We start from the raw sequence: 12,301 nt of genomic DNA on the forward strand, positions 1-12,301 counted from the left end.
TTGCCTCGCTGACAGTATTTAAATCACGGGAGTATCCTGGAGAAAACAAATTCTTGATGATATAAATACGTGCAGTAGCTTTTTGCATGGACAGGCTACAAACATTTATGCAGCAGGAGATGTAAATATAGAAATCAGCTCCTCTTGACCTCCTGGGTAGATTTTCCATTAACTGTAGGATTAAGAAAGCTAGATTGCTGAAACTTGTAGAGGTAGTTTATATACACATTCCTTCCTCTAATCAAGGTAAATACATAAATCTGGGCAGTTAGTGTGAGAATGCGTTGTTTAAATCTTTGCTATATGCTATGATTTTTAAAATAATAAAAGCAGGAAGAAAGGCTGTAATTTTTCAGAGGATTGTGTGTGTGTTTTCATGTATATATCTGGATTAAACATTTGACTTTATGGCTAGGTGAGGTCTTTTTGCTATCATTAGAGAAGAGCAAAGTCCCTTCCTTGCTATCTTGCGTCCTTGTGCTACTCTTATTTCCCTTTTGGATGTAGTTCACAGAGAGAAAACACCTGAGTGGTTTGACTGATGCCTCTAGATGATGGGCTTCATTATTTTAGAGGAGGCATAAGAGAAGAGAGATGTCCTGTGTATGCTAAGAAACTTAGAATTGTCTGTTGGAGATTAATCCAGGTAAGTGTAAAAAGAAATTTTTACCATGGGGAAGAAGGGCAATGTTGGGTGTGGAGGTGTGTGTGTAAACAGTCTGAGAAAGGTCAACAGACCCAGCAGAGAATCTAGGGGGAAAGACCTTAGTATCTTTAATCCCCATGGTTTTTCCGTCTTTGTTCTTATTTATTCCTTTCCCTGATTAAAATCCTTAAAGACTCATCCAGAAAGCTGTAAACCTCTCCAACCTTAGAGACCACGTTTTATCTTATACCCTCTCATCCTTAGAATTTATCTAGCTCTATCCCTATTGATTTTGAATCCATACTATGATCCTTATATTATCTCTATCCCCCTTAGTTTTCCTTCTATCACTGTCTATCCAGCCAGGGCATTTATTTCATGCCAGAAGAGAATATTAGGAGTCTCCTTTTGTCTCACCTTCTCCCCTGAACTCAATCATTCATCCAAAACCCATGCAAGAATTCATTCAGGCAAATCTACTTCTAAAGGTCTGGAATCTTGCCAAATCTCTTCTAGCTTCTCATACCTTCTTTAGGAAGGAAGAGGAGAATGATAGAAGAAGTGTGATCAGATATGGCTTTTTTCACTCCCCTGTGCTGGTGCTGTCAGATGAGGTTACTTCACTCAAAGCACAGGACCCAGGAGAGAAGCTCCTCCCTACTCCATCCCTGTCCCTGATTTTCCAACATGGCCCAACCCTGTATCCCTTGGAAGTGATGGAGGTCAGCTTTTCCTGAGGAAAATTGAACTGGATTGTGATTTTTCTGTTTGTTTATAGGGGAAAAGGCAAGAAAAACAATTTTAATCTATATAGGAGGTAACAGAGAAGTTTCTGGGATTCCATTTTTCACATCTTACATCATAATGAATAAATTATCCAAGATCATGTCAGCTGCCCTCCTAATCACCATCCTAAATTTGTTTTATCAAGTTGCCTCTGAGAAGCCCGGAGAAAATGGTAAGTTTAAGAATGAGTGAAGTAATAGATCTGAATACTTATTGTACTGGACTTATGGTGTCAAGAAAAGTTTTGCAGTTTTTTTGAGTACCTGAAGAAAGTAATTTCCACAGATATTATCTGGTATACTCATTCTATCATTTTATCACTCAGTGGTCACATTAAACTTGTACTGACCCTGGGAATCAACACTGCTAAAGACATAAGATTGCAGACTCCAGAATCTGGAGGGTTCACAAATTCTAATGGGGGAATAATGAGAATGAGGGTATTACTCAGGAAGAATTAGGACTAATCTGTATGAATTTTTTTAAGTTCACAGTAAGGTTTTACTTTTTCAATTTTTTTCTTCCAGTTTAAGATATAACTGACACACTGTACTATATAAGTTTAAAGTATAGAGCAGAATCATTTGCCTTACATTTATCATGAAATGATTAGTTTTATAATTTTAGTGAACATCCGTCATCTCATATAAATACATATTTAAAATAGAACAAAAATTTTCCTGTGATGATACCTCTTAAGATTTACTCTCTTAACAACTTTCGTACATAACATAGAGCAATGTGAATTACCTCTTTCATTTTGTACATTATGTCCCTAGCATTTCTTTATCTTATAACTGAAAACTCTGTACCCTTGACTACCCTTTTCAAATTCCCCTTCCTCCACTCCCCTCTTCTAGTAACCACAAGTTGGATCTTTTTTTTCTATGAGTTTGTTTATTTGTATGTTCTTGAAGTATAATTGACCTAAAATACTATTAAAGTTCTGGTACACAACAGAGTGACTAAATACTCTATGTTTCAAAATCGTTACCAGGATAAATCTAGTTACTCTTTGTCACCATAGAAAGATATTACATAATTATTTACTATACTTCCCACCCTGTATATTTCCTATTTGTGACTCAATTATTTTGTAACTGTAAGGTCGTACCTCTTAGTCTCCCTCATCTACATCCCTACTCATCCCAACCCCTCCTCTCTGACAAATACCTGTTTGCTCTCTAGATGTATGATTCCATTTCTATTTTGTTGTTTTAGTTCGTTTGTTTGATGTCTCTTTGATTCCACATATAAGTGAAATCATTCAGTATTTTCTTTCTCTGTCTTATTTATTTCACTTAGCATAATACCCTCTAGGTCATCCATGTTGTCACACATAGCAAGATTTCATCCTTTTATAGCTAGTAGTATTCCATTATATTATTTTTCATTCATTAGTTGATAGGCACTTAGGTTGTTTTCATATCTCAGCTACTGTAAATCTGTAAATAATACTTCAGTGAACATTGGGTGCATGTATCTTTTCAAATGAGTGTTTTTGTTTTCTTCAAATAAATGAATCCAGGAGTAGAATTGCTGGATCATGTGGTAGTTCTATTATTACTCTTTTGAAGAATCTCCATACTGTGTTCCATAGTGACTACATCAATCTACATTCCCATCAGCTGTGGCCAAGGGATGCCTTTTTTCTACATCCTCACCAACACTTGTTATTTACTATTGTTTTTTTGTTGTTGCTGCTGTTGTTTGTTTTTTGGTGATAGCCATTCTAACAGATGTGAGGTGAGATCTCATTGTGGTTGTGAGTAGTGATGTTGAGCATCCATCCATGAAGCCAGATTTATCTTGATCTCTGACTTGAGGCTATACTGCAAAGCTACAGTGATCAAAACATCATGATTCTGGTCCCAAACAGACACTTAGATCAATGGAATAGAATGGAAAGCCAACACACCTCTGGTCAGTTCATCAACAATGAAGGAGGCAAGAATATACAATGGGCAAAATATACAATGGGCAAAAGCACCACCAGTAAGTGGTGCTGGGAAAACTGGACAGCTCTATATAAAGGAATGAAATTATAATATTTTCTCACTCCATTCACAAAAAATTAACTTGAAATGTATTAAGACTTAAATGTAAGACCAGAAACCATAAAACTCCTAGAAGAAAACATAGGCAATACACACATTGATTTAAGTCTTAGCAGTATTTTTTAGAACTTTCTCCTCAAGCAAGGGAAACAAAATCAGAAATCAACAAATGGACCTAATTAAATGCAAAAGTTTTTATAAAAACAAAAGACACCATACTGAATGGAAGAAAACATTTGCAAATGATATGACCAATAAGGGGTTGATATTCAAAATATACAAGCAGTTCATACAACCCAATATGAAAACAAACCACCTGATTTATAAATGGGCAAAAGGACTGAATAGACATTTACCCCAAAGACATACAGAATACCAACAGGTCTTCTGATGTTTTTAAACGTTTTGTCTCAGGCATCTGTCATAATGTCTCCTCATTTATTTTTTATTTTATTTGGTTTTATTTATTTATTTATGCTTTTTAGGGCTGCATGCGTGGCACATGGAAGTTCCCAGGCCAGGGATCAAATTGGAGCTGCAGCTGCCAACTTACTCCACAGCCACAGCAATGCAGGATCCAAGCCACATCTGTGACCTACACCATGGCTCACGACAATGCCAGATCTTTAACCCACTGCATCCTCATGGATACTTGTCAGGTTTGTTACAACTGAGCCAAAAGGGGAACTCCTATTTTTTATTTTATTTATTGTAGTCTTTTCTCTTTTTTCACAAATAATCTAACCCAGCTAAGTGCAAATTTTATCTTTTTTAAAAAACCTATTCAGGAGTTCCCGTCGTGGCGCAGTGGTTAACGAATCCGACTAGGAACCATGAGGTTACGGGTTCGGTCCCTGCCCTTGCTCAGTGGGTTAACGATCCGGCGTTGCCGTGAGCTGTGGTGTAGGTCGCAGACGCGGCTCGGATCCCGCGTTGCTGTGGCTCTGGCGTAGGCCGGTGGCTACAGCTCCGATTCAACCCCTAGCCTGGGAACCTCCATATGCCGCGGGAGCGGCCTAAGAAATAGCAACAACAGCAACAACAACAACAACAGACAAAAAAAAGACAAAAAAAAAAAAAAACCTATTCATTGTTTTGTTAATTTCTTCTATTGTTTTTGTATTAGCCATTTGAATTATCTTGGCTCTGATCCTTATTATTTCCTTCCTCCTGCTAACTTTGAGTTGAGTTTGTTCTTTTTATAGTTCATTAAATTGTTTATTTGAGATCCTTCTTCTTTTTAGCATATGATTTTATATCTATAAATTTCCCTCTTAGTAATGCTTGGACATAGATGCAACAATCCTCAATAAAATATGAGCAAACTGAACTCAATAGCACATCAAAAAATTATACGTCATGACCAAGTGGGATTTATCTCTGAGATATACAGTTGGTTCAACATACACAGATCAATCAATGTGATACAAGGTATTAACAGAATGTAATATTAAAAACAAGATGATCATCTCAATTGATGCAGAAAAAGCACTTAACAAAATTCAACATCCATTCAGGATTTAAAAAAAAACTCCAGGAATTCCCTGTGGCCTAGCAGTTAAAGGACCTGGCATTGTCAGTGCTGTAGCTTAGGTCATTACTTTGGCTTAGGTTTCATCCCTGGCCTGGGAACTTACACATGCCATAGACATGGCAAAAAAAAAAAGAAAAAAGAAAATTCAAATGAAAGAGATATAGAAGAAACTTATCTCAACACAATAAAGGCCATATATGAATAGCCCACAACTAATGTCCTAATTAATACAGAAAGCCTTTCTTTTAAGATCCTGTACAAAGCAAGCATGCCCACTCTCTCCTTTTTATTCAACGTAGTAATAGAAGTACTAACAAAAGCACTTAGACATGAAAAAGTTAAAGATAGCCAAATCACAAAGGAAAGGTAAAATTGTGTCTCTTCCCAGATGACAAGCTCCTACATATAAAACCATTAAACCCCCCCAAAATCTTCAAGAACTAATAAACAAATTACATAAAGTTTCAAGATTAAAAAAAAAAACACAAAAATCAGCAAAATTTCTATACACTAACAACAAAATATCCAAAAAGGAAATCAAGAGAGTTTCCTGGTGACCTACTAATTAAGGATTTGGCATCATCACTGCTGCAGCACAGGTTCAATCCCTGACCCAGGAACTTCCACTTGGCATGAATGCGGCCAAAGAAAATTCTGCATTGGTGCACAGAAGACTAGAAAGAAGGAAAGAAAGAAAGAAAGAAAGAAAGAAAGAAAGAAAGAAAGAAAGAAAGAAAGAAAGAAAGAAAGAGAGAAAGAAAGAAAGAGAGAAAGAAAGAAAGAAAGAGAAAGAAAAGAACACACATACACAAAATAAAATAAAATAAAATGAAATCAGCAAAACAAAAAGGACATCAAGAAAACAATCCCATTTACAAAAATCACCAAAAGGAATAAAATACTTAGGAATAAATTCAATAAGGAGGTAAAAGATTTATAAACTGAAAACTATAAAAAATTGATGAAAGAAATTTAAGACCCAAATAAATGGACAGATATCTTATGTTCATGGATTGGAAGAATTAATAGTGTTAAAATGGCCATACTACCTACTGTAATCCACAGCTTCAATGAAATTCCTATCATAATCTCAATGGCTTTTGCACAGAAACAGAAAAATCAACGCTAAAATTTATATGGAACTACAAAAGACACAAAAGAGCCAAAGCAATCTTGAGCAAGAATAAACTAGAGGCATTACGCTTTCTTAATTTCAAACCATACTAATCCAAACAGTAAGGAACTGGCATACAAACAGACACATAGACCAATGCAACAGAATAGAGAGCCCAGAGATGAACACAAGTATATAGGGTCAACTAATTTTCAGCAAGGGTGACAAGCAAACATAATGTGGAAAGGACAGTCTTTTCAGTAGTGTCAGAAAACCATACATTCACATGGAAAAGATTGAAATTGAACCCTTATTTTATACCATGTGCAAAAATCAAATCAAATTAAATTAAATGCAAAGCAGAGTTAAAGGGAAAATCTGAACTATAAAACTCTTAGAAGAAAACTTAGGGAAAAAATCTCCAAGAAAATGGTCTTAGAACAATTTTTGGATTTGATACCAAAAGGGCAAACAACAAAAGCAAAGCAAACATAAATTAGTGGGACTGTGTCAAACTAAAAGCTTCAGAGAGCAAAGGAAAAAATCAAAAGAATAGAGACAATCTATAAAATAGGAGAAATATTTCCAAAGTATATATTGTTAAGGAGTTAATATCTAAAACATATACAGAACTCAAACTCAATAACAAGAAAACAAAGCAACACTAAAAAACCAGGGAGAGGATTTGAATTGATATTTTTCCAAAGACATACAGATAGCCTTATACAGAACATGAGGAGTTCTGTAGTGGCTCAGTGGGTTAAGAAACCAACTAGTGTCCATGAGGATGTGGGTTCAATCCCTGCCCTTGCTCAGGGGTTAAGGATCTGGTGTTGCTGCAAGCTGTGTCTAGGTCACAGATATGGCTCAGATCCCACGTTGCTGTGGCTGTGGCATAAGCTGGCAGCTTCATCTCCAATTCAACCCCTAGCCTAGGAAATTCCTTATGCCACAGGTGCTGCCCTAAAAAAGAAAAAAAAAAATAGGTACATGAAAAGGTGCTCAATATCACTAACCAGCATGGAAATGCAAATCAAAATTTCAATGAGATATTGCTTTACATCTGTGTGAAAAGGAATTATCAAAAAGAGAAAAGATAAATGTTGGAAAGGATGTGAAGAAAAAAGAACTATTATGCACTGTTGGTCGAATGTAATTAGTTCAGCCATTATGGAAAACTGAATGGAAGTTCCCCCGAACATTAAAAATAGAACTACCATATGATCTACCTATCCTACATCTGGATATATATGCAAAAGGAAAGAATCAGTATGTCAAAGAGATGCTTGCACTTTCATATACATCACAGCATTATTCGCATTAGCTAGAATATGAAATCAGCCCAAATGTCTATTGATGGATGAATGGATAAAGAAAATGTGAGATATATATATATAACTATTTAAAATATATATGTGTACGAATAGTATTATGTATTTAATAAGAAGGAAATCTTCCCATTTGCAACAACATGTTTGAATCTGGAGGGCTTTATGTTAAATGAAACAAGCCAGACAAAGAAAGATAAGAATTCTATTGTATCACTTACATGCAGAATCAAAAAGTTTTTTAAAAGGCAAATGTATAGAAACAAAATAAAATGGTGGTTTCCAGGGGCCAGTGGTTGGGGAAAATGTGGAGAGATTAGTCAAAGGGTACAAATTTTCTTTCTTTCTTTTTTTTGTTCATTTGTTTAATATCAGTGTAGGCTCCAATTTCTGTTTTATTCAATGGGTCGTCATGTATTAATATCATTATTTGTTTGGAAACTCAAAATCTTCCCTATTTGGAACCCCTGCAACCTGACATCTGTATCCTTTTGACATTTCAACTGAAACCCTTGAGCACTTTAAAAATTTCTGGCCCAGCTAGAAGGTTCACCTTTTTTCTCCCCCTCCCTCAGTCCTGTGTCTAGCTATTTCTCTGACGAATTCTGGCTCCTTTTAGTGGGAAATGCCAGGGAACTCCCAAGTTTTCATTTATAAGTTCTGAGAATCCAATGTACAACGTGAGAGTGTAGTTAATAATACTCTATTTTATACTTGAAATTTGTTATGAGAACAGATGTTAAGCACCCTCACCAAAAATATAACAATAATAATACTGTTAGCCAGGTAAGTGATGGAAACATTCATTACTTCAATTGTGGTAATCATTTCACAACATTCCACATATGTCAATCATCACATCATACACTTTAAATATATACAATTTTACTTGTCAATTATACCTCAATAAACTTGAAAACAAAAAACAAAAGCAAAGGCAAAAATGAGACATCACTGCACCCCTATTAGAATGTCTAAAATAAAAATTTTAAACCTGGGTATATTAAGTACTGGTAAGGATATAGAATGATAGGAATTCCCATTCACTGTTTATGGGAAAGCAAAATAGTACAGTATATTTGGAAATCAGAATTGCCAACAAGTGACATAAAATCAAATAGTAAGAAAGGTGCTGACAAGTTTATTTATTGGCATAAATATCTGCAACACATTATACATATTATAATTTTAATATGTATAGAATTTGTATGATGTCAAATATCAAATAAGGAATACCAAATTTTCATATTTGTAATTTGTGCTTTCTTTTTTGATCAAAAAAAGAAATCTATTGTTATTATTGACATAGTATTGATCTACTCCAAACAACCAGCTTTGATCTTTTTATTTTCTCTATTGCTTATCTGTTTTCTAGTTCATTGAGTTCTAGTTTAATCATTATTTACTTTCTTTTACTCTTGGAGAGTTTAACTCTTACTTTCAATTTTTTAAATATGAAAGCTGAGATCATTAACTTCAGACTTTTCTTCTTTTTTAATATATGTATTTTAATGCTATAATTTTGCTTCAAAATGCTACCTCAGCTGTATCCCACAAATTATATTTTAATTTTCATTCATTAAAATTACATTTAATATCATTTATAATTTCCTCATTAGATCATGGGTTTTGTAAGACACATTTTATTTGGTTTTCACACATATGGGGATTATCAAAAAATATTATCAATCCCAAATTTAACTATGTTGTGGTCAGACAACACAGTAATTCAATCCTCTAAAACCTATTTGGACTTCATTATATACCAATTTATGGTCTACTTTAATTAATGTTTTCAGTGAAGTTTTCCTTGTTGTGGCTAGATAGTGCCTTACAGATGTCCACTGGTTGATAATGTTAAGATCTTTTATATCCTTACTGCTTTTCATTGTACTTCTCCTAGCAATTGCAGACAGAAAAAACAGTGAAATTTCAGTTAGAGATTTGTCTGATTCTTCTATTAGTTTGGTCAGTTTCTTCTTCAGTTAGTATTTTGAAACTGTTATTAAGCATAAACATTTAGAATTGTGTATCTGCTCTAGGAATTAGTCTTTTACCATTACGAAATGTCCTTCTTTGCCCTCTTGTCCCAAATGTGACAAATAATATTCTCTATTGGAAGAAGAATATCGTATATCCAAGGCCCACCCCAAATTGACAGTGCTGTTTACTGTCAATTGGCCCTGGCAAATCACATAATAGGCAGCCATGTGTAAGTTTATTTCAGGGAAGAAGTGAAATATAATACAATCTCTATGGAAATGCCAATGGCAAGAGAGTCACCAACATTTGTCCTCATGAGTCATGTAGTCATTCAAGATGACAGTAGTATATATGCTGGGGATAAGAGGCAGAAATAAACTGTGAAATAGTCTATGAGACACAAACTGAAAGATAGCCTAGTCACACCTCTAGAACAAAAACAAATTTTCTTAATTATTCTGATATTTAGATAAATACATGTTTCTTTTTTAGTGATCAGTACAAAAAAGATAAGTAATTTTTTTCTTTGGCATCATTCTAGTGTTTGTCCTATCTGTGGGAAGTTTTTCAGTATATTTTCATTTATTCTTTGTCCCCCATTTGCATTTGTATATGTATTTGTCGTTGTTGCTGTTGTTGTTGTCTTTTTTGGGCTGCAACTGTGGCATATGGAAGTTCCCAGGCTAGGGCTCCAATCCAAGCTGCAGCTGCCAGCCTACGCCACAGCTACAGCAATGTGGGATCCGAGCTGTGTCTGCAAACCCCTCCACAGCTTATGGCAATGCCAGGTCCTTAACCCAATGAGTGAGGCCGGGGATCAAACCTGCATTCCTCATGGATACCAGTTAGGTTCATTACCACTAAGCCACAATGGGAACTGCTGTATATGAAGTTATAAATTTCATCTTTTTTGTCTGTGCCTATAAGAAAATGGTAATTTTATATAGCCTGTTGCTAACCAGACATTATTCTATCTTATTTTCTTCTAGCTGTTATCTTTCTATTTCTATCTATCCCATTGCTTTTTTCATCTTACTTTCACTTTGCTCACGATCCACAGTCTTTCTCTACACTTGTCTTTTTTGAGCCTCAGTGATTACCAGATCCTTTGAGATGTTGATATGAGACATTCTGATGTATTAAAATGTTTAGATGAGAGGATCTAGATGGTGGAGGAGTAAGATGTGGTGCTCACCTTCTCCCACAAACACACAGAACAAACCCCATCTACATGTAGAATGATTCACACAGATCATATACTGAACACTGGCAGAAGACTCTAAATCTCCAAAAGGGGCAAGAACCCATCCACATAACTGGGCAGAGCTAAAGGGGGAAAACGAAGGGAGAAAGAGGGAGAGTGAGAAAAGGAATCAGGATGGGACTAGCACTCCTGAGAGGAAGCTGTGAAAGAGGAAAGGAACCCACACTCTGGCAAGCCACATAACCGACAGGTAGATCAGCTGAGACAAAGGGACCTCAAAGCCTCAGAGAAAAGTGCAGTGACTGGACTGAGGAGGACAAAGCAGAGAGCCCCACAGACCATCAGTACCACCATCCCTGGACATCACTGTAGAGATACTTGGGCAGGGACTGGGTGCTGAGACTCAGAATCCAAAGGTCAGTTCTGGGGAGAGGACTAGGGTTGGCTGTGTGGAGATAGCCTGTGTGGTTAGGGAGTGGTTGCCACAGGCAGGGAAGCAGAGTGCCACAGCCAAGGAAACCCAGGAGGAGGTCTGGGCCCTCAGGAGAAGCAAGGTGCCACTGTTGGGGAAGGCACCATAGGGATATTGGTCCCTGTGGACTGCAGACTCTCAGAGGGTGGACTGCATCTGACACAGGCTACAGGTGGTGAGGTGCCACTTGCAGGGGCTATGGGGAATAGGATGCCTCCTGTGTGGGCTTTGGGTGGCTGGGCACATCTTGTGCAGGATAAGGGCAGTAGGGAAGTGGAAAGGTACACAAAGAGTAATGCAGGGCCAGGTGGCAGAGGCAAACTACAGCAGAGATCTCAAACACCAGATGTGGGCATGGCCACCACCACTAGGCGGTCAGAGAACAGGTACCACCTGTGGCCCCAGTCACCCCAGAGCTTGGCACAGAGAAGGAGACTGCAACTGAGCACCACCTGTTGTTGTTTTGCTCCCCTGAGAATGCCCACACCCTGCTGCTACCACTGTCAAACACTCCGGGCACTTCCCACACATGCCTGAAGATAACTGTCACTTCCCAGGGCCCTGAAACTAGAAGAGGCCTGTGCCACCTTCACACAGGTCCTTGCAACTGCCAAGGGCCCAGCAACCAGGCATTGGCTACTAGCCCTGCCCATTGCCTGTATCTCTTTGGAAGCTCATGCAGCACACAAAAAATAAATAGTAAGACCTTCCAAAATACCCAGGGGTACTAGCACATATAAATAGCCCTCCAAGACTATAGTAGTTGTTTTAACTAAACACACAGAATAAGAAAAATATAAGCAAAATGAAAAATCTCAGGAATCATTCCCAGTTAAAAGAACAGGAGAATTAATCTGAAGGAGCCAAAAATGAAACAGACCTCTGCAGTCTAACAGCTACTGAGTTCAAGAAGGAGATAGTGAAAGTACTGAAGGAATTAAGGGTGCATATAAAGGAATTAAGAGTGGATATGAACAGTGATGCAGACTACTTTAGAAAGGAACTGGAAAACGTAAGGAGGAGCCAATAACAATTAGAAAATGCATTCACAGAAATGTAAGCTGAGTTAAAGGCACTGAAAAGCAGAATGAATAATGCTGAGGAATGAATTGGTGACTTGGAAGAGAGAATAATGGAAATCACCCCTTCAGGATAGCAGACAGAAAACCAAAAGAAA

At 36.8% G+C, this 12,301-nt stretch overlaps 1 protein-coding gene across 3 annotated transcripts in view; it reads left to right on the plus strand.

Moving 5' to 3' along the window:
• The first annotated feature begins 452 nt into the window (after window positions 1–452).
• Window positions 453–12,301, plus strand: part of LOC100512544 (butyrophilin subfamily 1 member A1-like) — an 85,671-nt gene continuing 73,822 nt past the window's right edge. For all 3 annotated transcript variants that reach the window (XM_021082430.1, XM_021082431.1, XM_003128317.6), the window contains exons 1-2: window positions 453–646; window positions 1,425–1,604. In XM_021082430.1, coding sequence (XP_020938089.1) covers window positions 1,511–1,604 — 94 coding nt within the window. In that variant the 5' untranslated portion in view covers window positions 453–646; window positions 1,425–1,510. The remainder of the gene's footprint in view (window positions 647–1,424; window positions 1,605–12,301) is intronic.

Source organism: Sus scrofa, unplaced genomic scaffold (assembly GCF_000003025.6).
Source record: "Sus scrofa isolate TJ Tabasco breed Duroc unplaced genomic scaffold, Sscrofa11.1 Contig863, whole genome shotgun sequence".
In the NCBI taxonomy this organism is placed as follows: domain Eukaryota; kingdom Metazoa; phylum Chordata; class Mammalia; order Artiodactyla; family Suidae; genus Sus; species Sus scrofa.